Here is a 23,056-nt window from a genome sequence, read left to right as displayed (position 1 = left end):
CGGGCCGAAGACCGGGAGATTGTTGGTGGGCGTGGTCATCCGGTTGTTTTTACACTAATCAAATTACTGTTTCTCAGTAAAATAAGTAATGTCAACTGGATTATTTCCTTTATTTCACTGAAGTAATAAAGCATCTACCTTTTAAGGTTAGCTGTTGTTTTGATTTGTTGACAATTATGCCATTTATGGAGTAGTTTTTAATTTCACCTTATTAAAGGGGAACTGTAGACTGGGTCATGTCAGATTCAGCACTAAATATTCCCTGTCAGCCAGCGGCTGCCTATAGGGCTATATTGTCCCTTTAAACTATAGGCTGAACCCTTTTTACAATGATTTAACCCCTTACTTGTTACTGACGACTTGATTCAGTGGACTGTACGTCCCTTAACTTATTAAGAGACAAAAAAAGATCTCGGATTCACCATGGTAAAATCGGAGTTGCCATGGTAAATTCAGCATTCAAATCAGAGTTTCATGCTCACGTACCAATTCACCATGGTGAAGTGCTGTCAGTTTACCATGGTGAAAATGAGACACACTAAGTGTTGATTTCACCAATGTTTTTATTTCCATTTTTCTTTCTTCCTCAACAGACAACAGTGCTCAAGATTACCAAGAAGTCAAGTCAATGGGTGATATGAATAAAAGACTATATACAGTAAATGCTTTTACTGAAAATTTCATGTACATTTACACTAGGCCTTTCTGTACAAAATGAAAGTAAAAGAATTTACTAGTCTTTAGTCATAATGCCAAGAAGTTCTTAGCTTGGATCTTGCATGTACAGAACAACATATGTAATGCTTTATAGGCCTAGTATACCGTCATCAAATACACTTGAATTAGGCCTACATGATTTTTATGCAATTGATTATTCAGCTGTGATATGATAACATAATTATGTTATTCACCTGTGATATGATGAAAAATTGCTAATTGTCCTGTGTGTCAAAGGTGTGTGCAGTGCATGATTATTTATTCCTGATTATTCATATATTATTGTATTCCAAAGCAACTTTCTCGCTGTTATGAATTATACCAGTTAGTAATCAGGGTGTGCAACTGCAGGCATGGTACTCTGTATTTCATGTGTTGTAATTTCAGGAATAACAAGACACAATATCAATCCTGAATGATGCGAAAAGCAATACTAGGATGTACTTCGGTCTATTTGAACAGACCATGTGGACAGATCCTTTGCCAGGGATTCAGGAATTCCCATGGCCACTCTATTGGCCTGTCAGCTCCTGCATGCTCGAGGTTCACCCATTCACATCAAGGGAATAGCAGAAGTAGTGATGGTATGTATTTATACTAGAATGCTTTGTCATACCTAATTTAGCTGTTTTAAAATGACGGTAATCCTGAAATGTCAAAGCATATATTGATACATACTTGTTTATTGTCATCACAGGACTCTTTTTTAATTTCCAGTGATTTCTCGACATTCCAATCACCTTGAGTTGGCCCATGAAGGAGAGTCAACCATGCTCAATTTCTTCTGGCTTCGCGACCATTGCCGATGCCCATCCTGCTGGAATGCCAAGACATTGCAGAAGAATGTTCGGTTTCAAGACATCAATCCAAATATTTCACCAGCCAAGTTCCTTATTGAAGGAGAGAGTCTAAATGTCGTTTGTAAGATGTTCATCCCATTCAAAGTTTTATAATTGTGTTACTTATTCTTTATACTCGCCAGGTGTAATGCTCACATGTTTTCACATGCAGATACCATTCATTCACACTTGGGGAGGAGTACTCAAGTGTTACAGTCATTTCCAGAATGTTGGAGTCTTTGGCGATCAGTGGTACTCAGACGACCATGACATGACTCTTTTGGCTTTACATTGACCACTGCAAAATAAGGATTTTTCCAATGCCAATACATGTACAACTTGTCTCTACCTTAGTTCTGTTCTTGATGACAGTTTTGAAACTTCACACATAACCATACTGTGTTTATTTCTAGGGCCTGATGGTCATAACTCTTCCTATTCACTTCCGTGGCTCTTTGAGAATGATCCCAAGCGCTCCCTCGTCTCGAAAGTCAAGAAGATCCTTTGGAACGGGGAAAGCTACAGTAGCTTGAAGATCGAGAGAGTCAAATACAATGACTTTATGAATGAAGAAGAAAGTATGAAGATTTTCTTGAAAAATTTAGCAATGTATGGATTTGCTTTTGTGGATGAGGTGAGTGGCAGATGATGATTGTTGTTTTAAATTGTAACATCATGACCTAAAATTGTCTTGGGCCGCGAAAAGGGATGCCAGTATGTGTTTTTAATGACAGACACACTGCATGTAATGACATGAATGCATGAAATAGTCCCCCAATGCCTCTTTGTAGGTGCCAGCCGACCTTGAACACACCCAGAAAGTTTCTGAGCGAGTCGGTCCCATTCAGGACACATTGTTTGGCAAAACGTGGAGTTTTGAGGCCGATGGTTCAAGAGCTGATACGGCATACACGAACATCGCCTTAGGGGCTCACACAGACATGACTTACTATCAACACACTGCGGGGTAGGTTATGTAGCATCACCATTGAACATCATCATCATTAATTGTAAGTTCTTGTAGGACTCTTTATACCACTGTGCAATTGTACTGTCTCAAAGCGCTTTTCATTCATTTGTGTCCATGAACTTCAGTGCACACTTCTACACTGCCCCAGTCATGCCATCACAGAATAGGTTTCATGTTGTCGTTCCTGAAGCTGCATTTATCACAGAAATCACAAGAAGAACTACATTGTTTTCAGCATCCAAGTTTTCCATTGTCTTTACCATGATGGTAAAGGAGGTGAAACATTGATGGAAGACGCCTTCTACTGTGCAACAAAACTCAAGGAGTCCAACCCAGAGGCCTATGATGTGTTAGCCAACACGTACGTCCGTCATGACTACATTGAACCAAGCCACGGGCAGCACTCGCAAAGTTTAGCGACCATCATTCAACACCATCCACTAACAAAAGAGATTGAGCAGTGCAGGTTGGTTGAAGTTGGAGTTTTATTAAAGTTTGTTGGGGCTTTGTCATGGCTCGGCCAACTTGAACTCAGCCCCCAAAAAATTAAATTATTAGATCAGTGACATCATCAAAGAAGCGTCCTTGGATGGGGGGACTAGTCTTGGTGCTGATGAAGTGCATTCATGAAGGTTTGCACTTTGATGAACTGAGGAATGAAGTTAGGATTGGAAGTATTTTGTCACGCAGGTGCCGTCTTGACTGATTTTCTTTGGCTTGACATGCGCAAATTGTTCTTCTTTTCAGATACAATAACTATGATCGATTGACCGTCAACACAATCCCTCACGACCAGATAATGAAATTCTATCATTCCGTCAAGGCGCTATCCGATATTGTTGAGGATGACACAAACGTGCATTATGAGAAATTGTGGCCGGGTTCAGTGATTTTTCTGGACAACTGGCGTGTGATGCATGGAAGGAAGGCGTTCACTGGTAAACGGATCGTTGGTGGAAATTACTTGGGAAGGGATACTTGGACCAGTCGAGCACGAGCTCTTGGTGTTATATAAGTCTGTTTCAAGAAAAACTGGCACTTTGATTTCTGGTGATTTTTACGCAGAAAGTGCTAATCTTAAGAAAATGTGATATTCTATCAGAAACTTTGAAGTCCAAAGTATCTAAAAAAACTTGCTTTGCCAGGATTGGACCAAGCATGACCATGACCAAGCCATTTGAACTTAAATACTGACAACTTTCTCCAGGCATTTTAGGTGTTTTTGCATGCAGTGCCGTTTTTGGTGAAAGGAAGTCTAAACATGTCCATGAGTACATCGGTGCTATTCATGCTTCTGTGCATGGAAAGATTTGATCTCCAAACCAAAACTGCAGATGTACATACATGTATTAGTGGGATAAAATAATACCCTTGTGATCAGTAGTTTGGCCCAAAGCTCCTGTATGTAGTCCTCCTTTAAAGGGTGTACACTGCAGAAATTTAAAGCTTTTGCTTTGTAATGTATTACACTGGTGGCGATTAAACTGTACACACTGTTCAACAGTGGTTTGGTTTGAAAATAAAGTCAAATTATGATGAATGTTTACCAACTTGATATGTTTATTGGCTTTTTGTGGCGATTTCTGCCTGGTCAAAATCTTTGAAGACCATATTCCTGTGATTTTAGTCCTTCAAATGAGACATCAGTGGAGAGGCCTGTAAAGTTTTTGACAGGGAGGTACATGTGCACTTCATAATCCCTCAATTGCCAACTACTTATGAATTATGCGACGATGCACTGGCGATAGTAGTTCTTCCGAAGAGACTTCCTTCCTGGCACATATAAATATACTCCTGTCCTGATGATGCAAGTTGTTGGTCCCGGGAAGAGTGAATGCAGGACATCAAGGAACAGATGCATAACCAAGTCTGGTCCAAGTCCTTAATAGTAGACTAGGCTAGTTCATACCGATCTGTGGCACACATATTCTCAACTCCTGATGGTGCAAGTCTTTTTAGAACGGTTCCTCCCGGGAAGGGTGAATGCAGAAGGACATGAAGGAACCAATAAATAACGAAGTCTGGCTTACCACAATAATAGATGAATGTATATTCAGTAGAATAGGGAGTCTGTAACAACTAAGATGTCATATCTTACACAAATTATCTAATCACAATCAACTGACATTCAATAAAACAAATAAATCTCAAATAAAAGAAGTCTACATTCTCGGAGTCCAGTAGCCAGCACTGGATGCGACGTTGTAGAGAATTCTGACCCATCTCAGAGCAAACGGAAAGAAACCTATAGGGGAAGGCCATGAATACTTGAAGCCTGCTGCTGAGAACTTCTATGAAGATTTCCAGGGTTCCAACTAAATCTCATTTTTATATTATACTACACTACATCTTTAGCATTAACACAATGTACTACTGAAAGCTTATACAAGTCTATTGTCCCTTCAAAACCAACCTCCAGAGATGAATCTGAAACAGGCCAGTGCCTACTTTGCCCTGTGGATTTATACAAGGAAAAATATACAATGAAAGAACGGAATGTTGAAATGTAATTCAAATATTTACAGCTTGTTTCCTGAACCAATGAAAGGTCCATTAATTAGAATACTTCTAATGATCCTCATGATGATGTGGACGGTACACGGCAAACTATTTTAAATCATTCTATATCTTTGCCCAATAATATTCATTTGATTAGAGAAGGTATCAAAAATCTCTTCGTGCTGCACCACAATCTTGCTGAAATGCCATGCCTATCAAATCGCCTAGGCTGCCTCCTCTTCTTGCAATAAAACACGAAAATTCGAAAAACGAAAGCTTTTGCAAAAAGACTCGTAAAGGACGCAACCATTTCAACAAGTCTGTAGGCCTTAAAATGCACAGCATCCAAAGTTGTTTCATGTATGTATTTATATAAAATTTGCTGCCATAAAAGTCCATTGCTGGCCAAATTCAGCACAGTATTCTTTGATTATACGTAATCCAAACTACCGCCAAGGTTTGGCTGTCGTTGATTTTCCAATCGGTCCATCTCTTGATTTCCTCACAGAAGATTTACGCTCAGCAGGCTGAAAAAGCAAATTATGATAGTGTGAGACAAAAAAATGTTTTTTTAATGAATTCTAACTGCAGTTATGCATACAAAGTCACCAAAACTTGGAACATGAATTTAAAGTATCGGTAATTTTAAAATTCAACTTCAATTTTCAAATATCTGAATGAATGGAGTAGGCCTTTTGATATCTAATCATTTACTAAAACATTTTCAAACAAACATACTTGGTCCTCTTGGCCCTTCTTCTTCATGTGTAGTTTCTCCCTAGCGAGACCCATCACGGAGCCATACTTGGGGGCATGAGCGGTCGACACCAATCTACTGTCCTCTTGCCCACTGCCAGGTCGAGGGTTACTTGTCTGCTTTGAGTCTGGTTCAAGCTTTTGTGGAGGGCTGTGCGCCACCTGGAGATGAGAGAGAGATGGAATAGTCGTGAATGCATTGAGGTTTCTAGCCCGCCAGAGACACTGATACCCAGTTTCTTGATGAATGATGAAGATTTACCTTCCTTCGGTAATCTAACACTCACCATATTTTTCGTGTCTCCATTATTAGCAGGGATTCCCGGCTCTTTCCCTAACAACATACGCACATAGTGTTCAAGTTCTTGCTGCCGCTGGTTGTGTTGTTCCATACGCGTCGAGATGTCGCTAACGCATGTATCGTTGTGGGTCGCTGTGGAACCATTTAGCAGGCTAACCATGTCAGCTGAAGAGGAACAGACGTTATGATATTTCAATTACCGTCGAATGGGGTGACTTCGGACAGTGGGGTAACTTTGAACACACCCCACAAAACATTGTTGTGATGAGAAATATTCCGTGGTCAGAGTTACCCCACTCTTCAAAGTCACTCTATGACTAGTTATCAGTTATCAAATGTGATCAGTTTCGTTGTGGTCATTTCATCTAATTTGTTGTTATTCTGGTTTAAAACTACCTCCTCATGAGCCCTGAAAGAGACACAAATGACTGCGCCCCTAGCTGATTCAATAAGCCACTATCTCATGACAAAACCAAGAAACAAGCACTCACTGGATTCATCCTTGCCAGAATCCAGCTGAGATTCACCATTCCTCATCGGATCGCCAAAGCGACTGGAGTGATTGGCCATACTGGAATATCCTGAGGACAAGCTTGGAGCAGACGGCTCTGAGGCAATTCCGTTGCCATTATAAAGATGGCTGTAATCTGCTTTCGTAACATCTTCCATCAACACTGGAGGGCGCTGCGATGACGTGTTGTAATTTGATTGGGTGCTGTAAGGTTGCCCAGGTAGGTAATGAGTTTTCATTGGGTGGTTTATTTGGCTGCCGATTGGTGGATTTGTGTAGCTCGTATTCATTTGTGGATTATGATAGCTGTTGATTGGTTGGCTGGTATAGCTGCTTCCTATTGGTGCGTTTGAGTAAATGTTTGCTGCTGGATGTGTATAGTTGTTCCTAATTGGCTGATGTGGAGGCTGTGTCATTGTAAAGGCACTTCTGATTGGTCCATTCCCATAAGGCACAGCATGAGGTTGACCGTTTGGCTCATAATTGGATGAATACGTATATGATGGCTGGTACGAGGAGACGGGCAGATGAGCTTGGTAAGATGCAGAACCATATGGATAATGTGATGTCACTTGGCTGGCAGAGCCAAAATTGGACGAGCGATTTGAATCCAAACATGTTACATCGCTGATAGGTTGCTGAGGTAGATGGGCCAAACTTATTGGTGGGATGTATGTGCTTTGAACGCCACCTATTAGCTGTGAAGTTGTGTACGTCGGCATGGCACTGTCCCCTTCTGTACTCAAGACATCTGATATAGCACCGTCGTCATCTGGAATTCAGACGGAACAAATCCTTAAGTGTCACATAACAAATAACCAAGTTAGACTTATTTTTTGGCAAAGGATTAGAATAGGTCATTCAAATTTATAGGTCAACCACATTAAGTATAACAAATCTCTTGACATGAAAGTCAAAACTGAGCTATTTGCTTTTCAGTCGACTTCTGATTTACTAACAAATAAACCAGAATAAACTTGATGTATAAACTCAATAGCATAACTAAAGCATTAGTGTGAGTCTAAGCTACAGAAAATGCTTCTTACAAAATGATAAAATGTCTAGGATCTACTGTTAAAGACACAAAATTGGATAAAAATTATAAAGATCTAAATTTTTCTACTCTATTTTCTATACATTCACACTCTAAGGAAGGTCCATCAGTAAAGGTTTCAAAAGAAAATTACCATGTACATTTCAACTATAAAAAAGTAGGTCAGGTTTCTAAAGGAAAAGTTCTACGGAAAGCTAAGCTTACGGTGCACACGATTAGGTCTTGTAACTACTACAGCGCCATCTAATGGGAGCTTGGTTGAGACTTTCCCACCTTCATCCGAGATACCATTTGGGTGTTGGTCAGCCCCAGCACCAGGTGACGATTTGGTCTCGTTGGCCAAGGAAGGAATATGGGACAACACGGAATCATGCTAAAACAGAGCACAGACATGAGGCAAATAAAGTTCAATACACCAGGAACAAAATGAAATGAGGCACACTGCATCTGATCACCAACTGCTCTGTTACACATGCAAGATCCAGACTAACATTTAAACTAAAGGACAACAAACAGTGACAATGACAACTGACTACATTCTGCTTTCACAAGGGGAACTTAGTCACTGTACTCTTACACTCTGAACAATACCAACAACCAAATATAGGTACAACAATCGTACATGACTGACCACTTACCTGGTACGATTTTTTCGGCGAGTGACTTGGATCGTTTAACAACGTCAACGCTTCGGTACAATGAGTCTGCATCATACTCTGCATACGATTGGCCATCTCGATCCTGAAAGGTCAAATCAAGGTCATTAAACACATCGCTTGAAATCCAGGAACAAGATGACATACTCCGCAAATATTTTGACCATATGGTTAGGTCATATTCTTCTTATTTCTTCAATTGCCTCTTTATATTCATGACACCTACTTCAAATGAATATTGATATAAAGTCACCTAGTTTTAATCCATTCAAAACTTCATATAACCATGCCAGAAGAGGAATGTGCTTACATTCCTTGGATGGAAGTGAAATGCTAAAGGTATGGTGGTTTTTTTCAGTACAGAATAAGTTTAATCGCAATAGCAAGTTAATTTCTTTCATGTTATTACTAGGAAATCACTGGTCTATCATCTACAGGCATTTAGTTACTCAAGTGTTGCTAACTACGGTGATATATTTCTCAACATGATGAAGAAGCAGTCTGCAGTTATTATAGTTTAAATGGGAATTACACTACTGCATGTACAGTAATACACTACTGCATATACAATAATACACTACTGCATGTACAGTAACCTACAACTGGAAAAAAACTCTGGGACAGTAAGAATAGGAACTGCTGAAGATATTTTCAACCAGATTAGGGGAAATGTGGTAGAAGTTTTTCTACAAGTTATAAATGGCTGACCATTCCAGTACTGTACGTACAAGGATATCGTTCACTCTGCAATTATCAACAATGTCCAATGCAATTTCAGTTAAATTCTCAACTTTGAAGCCATTTTCGATAGTACTAGAATGGTTCGCTAGGGTTACTAAAAGATCTAGAAAGAAAACTCAAGCCCACTTTCTCTCCCCTGAGGCGTAACGGTCATGATAGTCCTCCCTCTCCCTAAAACAAAGATGTAGGTCACAAATTACTGCAATGAAGAGGTATGGATTCAAAATGGTTGCTATTGAACCATTTTGAAACAGGCTACTAATTCAAGAAGCACTCATACTTACAGTAGGTCTCCAAATTCCAATTCAAAACCCAACAAAAACAAATTCTTTCTGAAGAAATCACAATTCAATTCAATCACAGTCTCACCTCTGTAGCTCCATTTTGTGCTTATTAGCCTTCAGCTCTCTGATCTCTTCCTGGGCCTCCTCGAGCCTGAAAAACAGAAATTCATACGTCACTTTCTTGAATATTCACTTGATCCTTCTCTTTCATTCATGAACACAACATTCTGTCTGTAGCTTGTTACTTTTGAGAGCCTGGCGACTACAAATTCGATGCTTATGGTACCTTTCTTCGTAAGTCTTTGACTGCTCCTTGAGATACGTCTCTTTCTTCTTGAAGTCCTCCGTCATGGTGTCCATCTGCTCCTCCATGTCCTCCCTATGGCTCTGATTCAACTCCTGAATCTGTTTGCGATGACTTTCACGGAGGTCCGTCTCGGTGCTCACGAGCCTGTCATGTGCTTCATTCATTTTCTCAGACAGCTGCAAAGCAAAAACCAGGTGTCATCAGTTTAAATGCAACCATTGTATATTTTAGATACCACTGTCTATGCTGATGCATCTTAAACAGATCTGCTTTCCTTGGCACGGCACTAGACACAAGGAACCTCAGTTTTACGTCTCATTCAAAGTTGAAGTCTAAAACTTACAGCTTTTTCAAACTCAGAGGTGAGATCAGCCTCCAACTGCCTCTTGCTGCTCTCCATCCTGGCTTCAAGCAGACTCATCTCCATCTTCAGGCTGTCTCTCTCCCGCAGCGCTGTCTCAAGGTCGAGCCTCGTCTTGTGGAGGTCGATGTTGGTCGTGTTCAGTTGCTCTCGTGTCTCCTGGGCAAGTTGCGTCTGGTCTTCAACCTGTCTCTGAAGAAAAGGAAGGGACTGTTAGCATTGGCCAATTGATAGGGTGTCCAATCACTGTCCACCATAGTCACCATAGTTACCAAATAATGATGATGATGATGATGATGATTATATCATGTACACTGACACCAATTACATTTTACAAGATCAATTACCTTTTCATTTTCCATGTCCCTCTTGTATGTCACCTCCAAGTCGGCCAACTTTTTTCTCAAGTTTCTCTCGGTTTCTGACCAGTCACTACGCTCCTGATTCAACGTCTCTTGAAGATTATCCAACTGCCCTTGGACATGTTCTAACCCCTCCTTCGTTCGATCGTGGTCGTCCTCCACCTGTTCCCTCTGCGACCGTTCCTTGTCGATGGCCTCGGCCCACTGCTGGCGCTCCTCCTCATGCTGTTCAAGCTAAAAACACCATTATAGTATGAAGACTTTGGGAAAGGTGACGCAGCAGCAATGGTGACAAGATTATGAAGCAGTGAGGTAAAAGCTAGCAAATGGTACATGTGTATGTATATATAAATATATGGTCATAAGTAAAGTCTCGTGCTGACCAAGTTCTCTCGTCAAAGAACATACGAATTTACACAGAAAAACTTGGACTTGAGCTGGCCTAAATCGTTTTGTTGATACTGTAATGTAAAAGGTTTCGTCACCAACTTGTTGTGACAACTACCACTAATTAGACGTGATATTCTTTACATCATGACCTCCTCTAATGCATTACCTGGATAAGTCTATACAGGGAAATGGGAGTGAATATGTGATGAAAAGGCAGTGAAAGGGTGAAAGGTGTTAGTTACATAGATCAACAACTGCAGGGAAGTGAATTTGAATGATGCCAAGTGGGGTGGTTGAACAGTGCAGTCCCTTATACCAGGATCCTAAATGAAGGAATGAAGTGCATGCATGAAGGTTTGCAAGTTGTCTTCACACTATCCTGATGATTTTAACATGCTCACCACAGAGTGGGAGGTCAACAGATATTGGATTTGAATAAGAAGAAATGTTAGAAAATGACAAATACATTGGTAGAGAGCAGCACAGTTTGAAAAGGGAAATGTCTTAAAGTTCAACCAATATGTTTTCTAGACCGGGTTTAAACTGACATCTGCATTACAGAGAGAACACACAAGAGGATAAAGGACACACAACAGGTTGGAACCACACGAGGGTCTGCTATACCTTAACCAGCTTGCTCTCCTCGAGTTCAGCAACCCTCCTCTGTTCAGATTCTAAATCCTTAGAAGCCTTTTGTAACCGTTCATCAAATTTCTCAAGCATCTGAAGTGAAACAGAAAAAGACAAAATAAGTCGGCCCCACCAACAAAATTTCATTCTGTCTCATTGTGTAATAGCGGCTCACACTCGTGATGTCACAATCACGGGTTACCCAGATCTCAGACAATCTTCAATATTGTGCCACGCAGCAATAAGCCCAATAAACATCCAGTGATCTTACTCGCCAGTCAAGCAAGTGTTTCAGTAGCAACATGATAAAGACAATCTCTGTCGGTTTTCAAGGATGAAAGCAAAGAGGGCATCCAGCATTGGGGGTAGCATCCATTTGTGACGGGGGAACCTTGACGTCACTCACATCTTTCTGGCTGTGATATCTTGATTCCAACTCTTCCTTCTCTCCCTTCAGCACTTCAATGTATTCCTTCTTCTCAGCCTCTCGCTTCTTCCATCCTTCCACAACACGCGAGAGAGTCTAAAAGAAAGACGGTACAAGTTTCAAAAAGGATCTTCGTGGCCAAATGTCTTCTTCTGCATTATGATAATAATGATAAATGGCTTTGTGGGATTTCTAGCGTGCCAGACATTGACAATCAAGTATAGAGGCTCTTAGATCATGATAAAAAAGTTAAAGTCAAAATACAGTTTACAGAATGCCAACCTTGTCAAGTTGTTCAATCATGATATCCTTCTTCTTCTCAGTGGAGGTGGCAACTGCTAGCTGTTCTTGAGTTTCCAACAGCCGTGACTGAAGATTCCCAATCTGCTTCTCGCAGTGTTGCCGTCGGAACTTTTCGCGCTCCATATTATCGAGGAGGACTTGGTTCTCCATCTCCAGCGCTGAGGCTGGCACGTCTTTCTCTCGACCCAGAAGTTGTGATGTGAGTTGGAGTGCCTGGTTGTAGTCTATTTCATTCTGGCTTCTGCATAGGAAAAGAGATTTGTAGTTGAATTTGAAAAGTTCCAATTGCATAAATACTTACTGAATATTAATTTCAACACTGCTGTTGTGTAAACTGATACCCTGTATCACAAAGCTTTCATAATCATGGATATACCTACCCCATAAGTGCTTTAGTTGCAACCTCTTCAAATGAATCATTTTGCTGCGTTACGATCTCATCATGGTACCCCTCCTCAGGGTAACTTCTGAACGACGAAATACTTTCGTCGTGTACGTTATTGCCTCCTGAAATTGTCCAGAAGATAATGCATCAGGTTTTATGTCTCTGCTTTACAAGTCAGGATGGGTAGGCCTACTCCACGGGAGCCCAGCATATACTTTCACTACCTTTGTCCCCAATACAAGCCAAGTCAGCAAAGAACATTATGGACATCAAGCAGTTATGTCTGTCTTTGGCAAGTATGGGCTGAACATGAAAAGCACTCGAGACATTCTGACAGAAATAATCCGTAAATCTTACTTACATTAATAAATCAAGAATATAAAAGTAACAGATTATAATAGAAGAAGAATTGCGCCATGCGAGGTGATTTTATTTAAAACATTTATTTCTTTACTGTAAAACCCAAACATGAAGTGGTATATGGGAGCATAAAACTGTTTAAATAACTGGCCTAATAACGGATTACCATTAATCAGCGAATTAAAACACGGAAAATAAATAAATCCCGGCCTTAAAATCATTTCATAGCAGTTGGTTTGCCGTTTATTTATGACCACTGGTCTGGTGTAAATATTGCAGCAAAGCCTCGTGGCTAAAATCCGTGGAGGTTGTACCACTCAACATCTCTGACACAGACTGATATGGTTTAGAATTTCGTCTTCAGCCAATTTTTCACACTGAAGACGAGATGTATCAAACCGGCAGCATGCCCCAAACAGCAAGAACACATTAGTTCACCACGGAGTGACTATTAACAGAATAAATTGGAAAACCAAATACACATATTTTCAAACTGGAGTGTATGGTACACATTCATAGCAAAGGCACTGTGTACTCGGCAAACATTTTATCAACCATTTTGTTAACAGCGACAATATTGAAATTTGCTTAGGGGCCCATATTTCAAGATTGATTGAAACATATACGAAAAATATTAAGACTAGGCCTTTGTGTGTTTATGCCAGTCTTGTGCTGCCTAGACTTGTAATGCCAGATATTCCCAGATATCATGGACATATTAAGACAACAGCAATATCTTACCTAAATTTAAGTGTGTTTCTGATTTCTTTGTTGATAATTTCAGCATGGTGCGCAGACTGTCCCTAGCCCCCTCCATCTCCTCGATATCAAAACTTGTCACATCAGCGTATACCTGAAAACACGAGGACAGTTTTTAGGAAGTTTGAAACTTTGCCTTCGACTGGTCAAACTTTTGCATTGTTGGTCCCGAAAAGCGTGGCAGTGTAACGCAAATCTGCCTCTGTTCCCCATAGCTTTTCTCACTATCTCTTGATATTCAGAACTTTTGACTACCTACCTCCCTTGGCATATCGTCATAGTCCTCAGCAGTTGGTACCGTCTCAGCAGCAGCTTTCATCCCAGGCGAATCTGGTAACGAGCCCGGTAGCGACATGTCCGTATCTCCCCGCAGAGGGGACAGGGGATACTGCTGCAAGAAATCATCCAGAGGATTTGAATATCCTTCTTGGGTGAATGCAGACTTCCCCGAGTAGTAACCAGAGGTGGCCGGAGTGTTCTCAAAACTTTGCTCATACTTTTCTGGTGAATGCTGCATCCCTGATTGCGACTTGGGTTCTGCTGAAACGTGTCCTGTTTTTGAATAAGCACTAGATTGTTCCGTATATTTATGCCTCGGCAAATTTGAAACTCTGTCCGGTGACGATTTCACATATTTCGGTGGCGACACAGACTTTGGAGAAGAGTTACTACCGTTAGGACTTTGGCGGAAAGTCACAGGCCCGGGGCGCCGGCCTGGAGAAACTGACCCACCTCCTTTCATGATCGAAGAAGGCCTCTTATCTGGCGAATTATCCAACGATCTCGAAGCCCGCTGTTGCTTTCCTGGTGACTTAGCAGTAGCGTCACCTTCCCCTGAACGAGGAGACACTCTATATTTACTAGCCGAATGTGTCTGCTGCGTTGGAGACCCTGAATGCACAACACATTCCTTCGGGGATGATTTATTTGGTGTTTTTCTTTTATTGGACTTATCCTTCACAGCCTGACCTTTTTTGTTCTTTTCTGAAACAGCTTTATTTTTCAACTTCTCATTTGCTTCGCCGTTAGCATCCTCTTGAAACAACTTCCTCTTGTAGGTAAATATAGGGTCCACTGGTTTTGCCGGCGGTCGACTCACAGGTGCGTCAGGATCAGACCAGCTTATCCCACTAGGCGGCGCCTGCAGCTTATGATGGCGGGTCACAACCACGTTTTGAACTTTATACGGAGAACTTGGCAAAGACTTGCCACCAATGCCACCAATTTCTTGTGACGATTTCACACCTGACGCCGGAGCACTGTTTATTTTTGTAAAAGCGTTATTGACCACACCAACAGAATTTGATAGATTTTCCTTATTTTGCGAGTCTACTTTCAGACCCTCCTGAACTATATCCTGATTCGCAAGGTAACGACGCACCTGCACCAATCGCTCCTGGCTCGAAATTAGTCTTATCCCCTCATCATTCCCTTTCAAATCACCAATCTTAAGTTTCCCTGGCGAGTCCACAAATTTTTTCACGGCACGTTTCGGGGACTTGGAACTATTCGCTGATCTTGATGGGGAAGAGTGTCCAGATGCCCCACGACCGGGGGAGACTTTCACATTAGCAGGAGACCGGCTTGATGCAGTGTTTACAGCTGGTCGCCGCTTCGGGCTACTTGCCAGGAGGTCGCTAGGTGACCCTGGAGGGGACTTGGATGGGGTCAGGTAGACACTCGCACCACTTGCAAAAGGTTCGATTCCGCTTAATCCAAGGAGCTCATCTGTGTCGGCGTCTGAGAGGTTCCCTTCTTCCATTCTGAAAATATAGGAAATGCTTTGGTTAGAAAATATTGGGGTAAGACCAGAGGCTGAGAGGGGGGAAGGTTAGAGGCTGTTTTGAGGCAGACGAAGGCAATAGCTCAAGAGGCAGAGTAGAGTGAGTGTGACTCTGGACAACTGATCATCTCGGTCACATCATCAGTGTAGTGCTACATCACATCAACCAAGCGCTAAAGCAAATGCGTCCTACCACATCTGGCATGTCTGGCTCTATTACCCAAATTAACGTTGACAATCAATTTCACAAAGGCAATAAGTTACTGCCATGAACAAATACTAAATCATGAAGATTATCAATTTTTCATTACCTGAATGTATTCATGCAAGAAATATGAGGAACATAAATAAGAGAGGGTGCATTTTGACAAAAAATGTTGTCACTTGTTACTGGATGAACAAGCACTGTCAAAGCAACAGCCATTTTGATGCCGTATTTTATGCAAGCTTTTTAGTATGCTGTATCAAATGTCAGTAGGGACGAGTGATTTACAAGTAGTTGGTACTGGAGCAGTTATTGGCCACTTGCCATAGTTCACGCAAGTCCAATACACCCTGACCCATTTACAGACAGAATTGACACAATTTGAGCAAAAAATGTCCGAGCAAGTAGAAGACAATTCTGAAAAGCCAGCTCATCGGCAGTGGGGCTCTTTCATGCTTTGATATGTTATATTCAAAACCACCTTCACCTTCCAATAAGATGCTCATTCACACAAAAAAAAGAATGTTTCAACCATCCAGACAATATGAGACATCCAACAGAACTGTAACAACAGGGCTGTGATGAGTTTATGTTTTCTTAGCCGAGAATGAGAAACAAACCCCAGGCTGTCCATCATGCAAAACAAACATATGAAGAGAAAGTGGTGAAGATTTAGCAACAATTTGAATTTTTTTGCATTATTCATGCTACAATGGAAACACAACAATTAAAAGCCGGAAAATAGATCACCAGAATACAGAGAAAGCTTTGTAACATTTGAAAGCTTTGAAAGCTAGAATGTACCAGGCAAACGGAAAGAAGAAGAGCGATGTGAAGCACAACCACCCACCTAAAGTCCGATAATCCGACAGAAATTTAGACATGTTCCCAACTGACCAGGAAGACTGATACCTGAAGAAAACAGTTTTGAACTCCATTCTTGACATGACAGGATGAAGTGATAGATGAGATTCTATGACAAAATCATATGACAGATGGCTTGGTGGCATATCAAAGTACCTTAACGTGGAGCCGTCAGTCGATCATTTCTAATCTCGCTTTTATGACAAGTAAACTACCCTCATAATCATTCAGAAAGCAAGAGCTGAACCTTGACTTTCTAAACTATACCTACTTCATTCTCAAGAACCTTTATGACTGACAGCACCGTCATCAGATGATTGATTAGAAACGAATTATCAAAATCAATTCATGAAAAACTTATGGAACATCGGCGAGATACACCTCCTTTAAGTCCAAGAATCTGTTTTAACAATACGCTTTCATGATTCCTGCCCAGGCAGAAATTTTGAAATCTCATCACCTGTGCCCTAGCCCAGGCGGGCCTAGCTGAACCGATACAAATTGAAATCTAACATATTTCAGTGATCAGACCAATTATCCATTCACAAAACAAAAATTTTAATAGCCAGATCGAAATTCCGAACATTGGCATAGATTCGTCAAGAGGTGTTGTAAATTTGAGTAAATAAAGTCCGACAAAGTATACCGCCGTTCTGGAATGATTTCGGTATTGAAATCACGGACAGATATCTCCACGCCTCCAAATTCTATCTAAGCTAATTATATGGTTGCCTTTCGTAGCTGTCCAGGGCGACGATGCAGTTTGAGAAAAGGACATGTTTTGAAAAGAAGCACAGGTCTCGAGGGGTACCTTTCACTCTGATCTATGGGGGGTAATTTGTTCAATATTGCGCATAGCTCTTGACCTGCGTGCATGAATAGTGTTATTTGTCAGCTTTTATAGAGATGCACCTTATCAAAATTAATGAAATCCTTCCTATAGTGAGTGCTTCAGGCAGTTTCATAATTTGAACGTGATTTTAATGCACGCTCCAACTTGGTGATAAATGTACTGATTGAATACATTAGCACATGCACACGCAGGCCTATCTCTAATCTAAACTTGGTATTACTGAAAATTTTATGATTCACTTTCAGATATCAGTTACAATGTACTTTGACGTATTTTACAGTCATGTCATGTTTATAGCTGTGGCAATAAAATTACCTGGCCTGAATGATCTGCCCAAACAGAACATTCGCTCCAAGGAGAGAATAAATCTCCTATTAATACCTATCGGTAAATTATACCTAATATTGACACAATATTTATACAAAATGACAATTAGACCCGCTACCTATGCATGACGAAATGAATGAAACCTAACCAACAGTTACTTTCTCCGCGTCTATTGAAATCTTTTGACGATTCAGGTTTTCTTTCAATCATCACAGTAGGCCTAGATACAAACTTCCAATATATCATAGACACTGATCCCTAGATAAGTGACTCCTCTGTAAATATATTGACATAGCATTATTATATGTAGGCACATTTTCTTTTGCGTAGGAAATATCCGTAGTCATTGATATGAAAGCTAGGTACACATGCTTTACAAAAAAAGTTTTTAAATACTTTTAACAGCTCGATTTTTGTTCAGTTTCAATTTTTATTAGAATTGTTACGAACTAATATTTGCCAAGTGCACTGCTCCCAGTCAACTCAATAATATCACTCAGAAACATCATTCAAAAGCCTCTTGTCCCCGAATCAACATGCTGACACTCACGATGAACCCAACATAAACGAAAGAATTCAAAAGTATTTGTTCCCCCCTCCCCCAAATCAAAACACTGACACTGCATGAGGCAATCACCTGCCTGGGTGTGCGGGGGGGAGGATTCAAAAGTGAAATTGTATAGGTCTAGCTAAGGCCTATGGACCATCGACATCATCATGTGATAAAAAACTTGCCCAAACTGTTGCAGTTTTCATCAAAGTGACCCATTATGCAATGATATCAGGATGTCATCCATGACAGAATGTTTGTTGGAACGAGTTCTGTCCTCACATTCACAGCCTCAAAGACGACGGCAAATGTGCTCGCTGTATGACCTATCTAGTGAAACCCTCAACTCTGGCCAAAGCTGTAACATACAAGTAGCTTTGACCAAGTATACAGGTTCGATGGTAACGGGCATCGGATTCAGCAGAGCTGAAAAAAAAATTGTCTTGATGACAACAAATAATAGTTACAATTACTAATCCTAAAGAAATAACTTACCAGAAGCATCAAACCAAATGAAGAGCACTAATATCCAAAAATTTGAAATAAAATTCCAACTGCAAGGATACAAATGAATAATAAAACATCCCAGGAGCAAGCATGACTTTCTTCCTTCCCATGAAGCAAGTGTTTAAGTCAAGCGAGATCCCGCAGGCCTTGTGGGCATAATCAGCCGAGTTGGCTTAGAATGTCATAAAGCCTTTAAGTCTGCTATCTAAAGCCAAAGAATAAGACCACATAAGTATACATACTCTAATTATTTACACGATACTATTGAGTCAATTAGGGCTGTTGCAACATTGGCTTACACCCCGATAATGATATCGGATCAGACTTGACATGAAACATGCTGAAACAGTCCCCTTACTGAGTTGACTGAGGAGTCCAGTGGACCTGTACTGTCAAAAAGAAAGTCGAATGTTGTTTTGTATGCAGGTGGACCTATTAGATGAGTCACCAGCACTGGCTAAAGCAGAACCGACCAGGCGACAGGAGGGAAGAATTCAACCAGAACAGCTCAAACCAATAGGGACAATCCATAACCCATTTTCTATTAGATCTCAGTATCTATTCTGATAGGAGATCTCACGCTGGGCTGAACCACTCAGGCAGATCAGGCATGAAATAAGGCAGGAAGAACAGAATGTGATGTCCGATAAAGAGCCACAATGTTGTGTAGAAGGTGCCTGGACAGATACATTTTGACGAAGTCGACTGATTGTATGATGCAGTGGAACCCCCATAGAGGACACCTCTGGCAGGTCCCCTCTCTATTTGGGACACTTGTTTTGGTTTAAAATTGGTCATTTTCATTTAATTCAATAGTGAAAACAGGAAATCTTGCTAAAGTACAGTAGAATTCTATTGTGTATCCATTGTGTGATGGAAAAGTTTTCTGGGCCACCATGTAGAGAGGTTTAACTACATATGTATACCGCTCACTGAAGTTTATCACATGACATCAAAGGACTGTGACAGCTATGAACCAAAGGTTCCTTGCAGAGTAATTTATCATACTTGTATACGACAGCCATAATCCCAACCAATTTAATGTGAGACACCTTATAAGAAACCATTATTGATGTTCCACTTGTGAGCAAATAGGATAGTAAGCTGTATGACATCAAAAGAGAAGTTAGAAAGTTATGGACTTCCGAACCAACCAAGTGGGAAAACTGTCTGTTCCAGAGGCGCCATAAACGATAATTTACATCTCAATATGGAATGGATATCATGAAATTTGCAATAAATTCAATGGGTGAACACTTGTGGATATTGAAAAGAAATTTTTTTAATCATTGTCGTTGGGGTGTTCGCATGTGCCTTGAACAGATACACGTCTTGCCACTCCATCTACAGAGAGTCATGAAAGTCTGCTACCTTGAAGGCTGGAAACCACAGCAACCGAGAACTAGGTAGACCAGTATATTCACTGGCAAAACAAATGATATGAAGCCATCCAGTCCATATTGACTAACACCAACAGCCCATGCTTTTTGTTTCCATAGCAAAATCAGTTGTTTGCACGAATGATGATAAATACATATTTTTTCTGCTGTTACATGTGTGGAAACGAATATTATGGGCAAATTGATGCATAATTTTAAATCATATATCATTTTAAAAATAACCTTTTAATGACAGTTGGTCATGGCCATTGGGTTGCATTTTATTCTCATAAAAAAGCAAAAAATTCTTTTATGTATGTTGACATTGGGGGGGGGGGGGGGGGGGGGGGGGGTTGTCAGACGAAGGGGGGACTATTGAGCTATTCTTTCACATGCCTGTGAACAAACTGTGCTGCCATCCTGATCAGCTAGCGAAGGACGCTTTTATGCTATGCCATGGAGAGCTCGAAGTACGGATCTCTTGTTTGGCCTCCATTAGCTGGCTGGTTCATAAATCTGTCAATCCGGTTAATCCTATTTAACCTCATCATGAATGATTAGAGAATAAGAGGCTTTAACTGTCCACTGATTGAATTTACTCTAAGTTATTGTAATGTGCAGTAGAAAGATTATTTCTGTCTATTGTTATCAGTTTAGTGAGACGTCTGTTTCAAGACAACTTTGATTAAGCTTACTGTACTTTCTGTAGTGCATGATGTGAATAAATATCTGAACACTTGAGATGGATAAACTAAATACAGGCAGCTGTATGGGTTGACACTGTACATGGGGCATGGATTTGTTGAAATACTGCATGAGAAGTAATAGCAAACTTGAGCAGACTTGATCTACACTGGACTTTGAAATCATTTCTGGCAATTTGAAATAGTCATATTCGCAAAATGATATCCCCTTCCCGATATGAATAAATTTTCCAGAATTCTAATTGATTGAGAAGTTTTTACTAGCCCACTTTTATTGTGTAAAGATTTGACTTATGGTAGAGGACCCAGTGCTGTAGGCCTAGCCTACTTGTAAGTTATTGATGTTCTAACCAGCTAATGTAAAGACTTGTGCCGACAAGGGTTCTCCTCGAGTTACATGGACAATGAACAGCTGACAGCTGTATGGCAATTATAGTAAATTATCATCATGTCCAACAATCAGAATTTTTTTATTTAGCAAGTGCTGGTACATGATATATCGTTGGGTCATCGACATCAGTCATCATACTGACATTACTGTGACTCTGTGTGGCGATCTGAATTGAAAGGGCAGGCAGGCCAAGCTGCGCCAGCCAGCCCCCAAACCAAATAAAGGCACAAGGGACAGGGTAAGCATAGACAACTGCACACACAGTTCGAACAAAAGACCAGGTGACGTAGCTGTAGAAAGCCAAAACAAACTTGGTGTGAAGGGATCCATGGCAAGGGGGAATGTTACAGCAAGCAAACTTACACAATTTCAAAGAAGTGGATTATCAATAAGAACATGAATGCGTGCCATCAGTAATAGAGTATCAGTAACTGGAGAAAAATAAAATATCACGTGTCCGATAATCGATCACAATTGATCATCCGGCAATAGATGATAATGTAACGGATGTGTATGAAGTCATCAACAAAATTTTACAAAACGATCAACGAAGTGGAGATAGTGCAAACATTCATTTCTATACAGTAGATGTAAATAAAAACACAATACACATGAAAAGCAAGATTGATGAATGTGGGAAAAAAATGACAATTACCTAATTGCTTGGTAGAAGCTGTCCAGAAAAGCGTTTTTAGTTGATTATTTTTATCGAATTTCCCTCTTCCTCGGTTGCCAAATTCTCATCAGTGGCAAACTCACTACAACGCGTACAAAATGTACGAAGAAGTAAACAGCGTCAATATTTTCCACATTTGCCGGGACTACTAGTTATTCTCCTCACTAAGAGGTGGCAGCATAGACAATTGACCCGCAACGCAACTGCTACGTAAGTGGAGTTTACACAATGGATGTAATGCCGAGAGAATTTGCACAGTATTTAAGGGTCTTGCTAGATAGTCTATTGATAAGATAAACCACAGATTAAACCAGGTTCATGCTTGCTTTGACTTGATGAATGACGGATCTGAGGGAGTTGGTTCGGGGGTTCCAGCTGTAAATCGTCCCCCGCCCTAAAAACGGGCGAGATTTTTAGTTTTTGGTTATTGCCTAGTTTTATTTCTTAGCTCAGATGGCAGCAGTAGAGAAGATGAGTGTCGTACGGATATATCAGCTTGGAGGACGTACCGGCGTGTCCTTCAGAAATGACTTCTGTCAATGAGACACTGATACTGAATTGGGTCATAACTTAAGTACTTTTGCAACTCATCAGGCGGGGGGGGGGGGGCAACGCTGCTGGGGTCTTGATCATGAAAATCGGAGAGATTTGTATGTGTCAAATTGACCAACTTATGTCTGTAAGTCACACACTCTCTGAAGACAGTCACAACCCTGGAGGAGACACACTACAAATTGTATTTTGTTTCATCATTACATGACCGGAGACTGACTCACAGATCACCAGCTCAAAGTCAGCAAGTAGGGTATGATATATTGAACCAGTCAACACTCAATATAAGAACATGGTCGATCGAATTCTCCATCTCTTCTTAGAATCGTGCAATGTAGATCTGACACAACAGCTCGATCCTGCTACAGAGAAGACAGTTATAATTGATGTCAGATTGAGTCTTGTGTGTTTGAAAGATTCTTGTGTTTATTGGAAACTGTCTCCAACCTTCCCGATATATTATTGTGCTGTAGCCTGCTGACAATCATAATGAGTGACAATTAGGTGACAACCTGGTCTACCTGAGGGTGAGACACCTCGACGTGACCACAGAGAAGACAGTTCACAGCAATGCTGTCACAGAGACAATGTTGACACCTGGTCTGACTGAAAGTAGACATCCCGATTATGTTTATCGAATTTCCCTCTTCCTC

The 23,056-nt window shown here is 40.7% G+C and overlaps 2 protein-coding genes across 10 annotated transcripts; one reads left to right on the top strand and one right to left on the bottom strand.

The window, feature by feature from the left end:
- Positions 1–34: 34 nt before the first annotated feature.
- LOC135494642 (trimethyllysine dioxygenase, mitochondrial-like) lies at positions 35–4,066 on the top strand. Of its 3 annotated transcripts, XM_064782794.1 has the most exons (8): positions 35–146; positions 594–658; positions 1,105–1,301; positions 1,435–1,638; positions 1,970–2,190; positions 2,348–2,523; positions 2,762–2,992; positions 3,274–4,066. In XM_064782794.1, the coding sequence occupies exons 3-8, from the start codon at positions 1,133–1,135 to the stop codon at positions 3,539–3,541; spliced, it is 1,269 nt and encodes a 422-aa protein (XP_064638864.1). In that variant the 5' UTR covers positions 35–146; positions 594–658; positions 1,105–1,132; the 3' UTR covers positions 3,542–4,066. The 3 variants fall into 3 exon arrangements, with proteins under 3 accessions (XP_064638864.1, XP_064638866.1, XP_064638865.1); XM_064782796.1 differs by lacking the exon at positions 594–658; XM_064782795.1 differs by lacking the exons at positions 35–146; positions 594–658 and adding an exon at positions 826–954.
- A 486-nt stretch (positions 4,067–4,552) lies between these two features.
- LOC135494856 (uncharacterized) lies at positions 4,553–21,918 on the bottom strand. Of its 7 annotated transcripts, none has more exons than XM_064783153.1 (18): positions 21,831–21,918; positions 13,872–15,375; positions 13,595–13,706; positions 12,489–12,615; positions 12,088–12,349; positions 11,785–11,901; positions 11,373–11,471; positions 10,344–10,592; positions 9,979–10,188; positions 9,615–9,811; positions 9,414–9,479; positions 9,171–9,215; positions 8,286–8,388; positions 7,852–8,020; positions 6,574–7,365; positions 6,069–6,247; positions 5,764–5,943; positions 4,553–5,552 (listed from the first exon to the last, which is right to left on the bottom strand). In XM_064783153.1, the coding sequence occupies exons 2-18, from the start codon at positions 15,372–15,374 to the stop codon at positions 5,472–5,474; spliced, it is 4,491 nt and encodes a 1,496-aa protein (XP_064639223.1). In that variant the 5' UTR covers position 15,375; positions 21,831–21,918; the 3' UTR covers positions 4,553–5,471. The 7 variants fall into 7 exon arrangements, with proteins under 7 accessions (XP_064639223.1, XP_064639224.1, XP_064639222.1 ...); XM_064783154.1 differs by lacking the exon at positions 21,831–21,918 and adding an exon at positions 18,944–19,042; XM_064783152.1 differs by lacking the exon at positions 21,831–21,918 and adding an exon at positions 18,690–18,895.
- Between the last annotated feature and the right edge of the window lie 1,138 nt (positions 21,919–23,056).

The sequence above is a fragment of the Lineus longissimus genome, chromosome 10, assembly GCF_910592395.1.
Source record: "Lineus longissimus chromosome 10, tnLinLong1.2, whole genome shotgun sequence".
Lineage (NCBI taxonomy): Eukaryota > Metazoa > Nemertea > Pilidiophora > Heteronemertea > Lineidae > Lineus > Lineus longissimus.
Note: the sequence above shows the minus strand (reverse complement) of the source record. Positions and strands in the feature narration are given on the sequence as shown.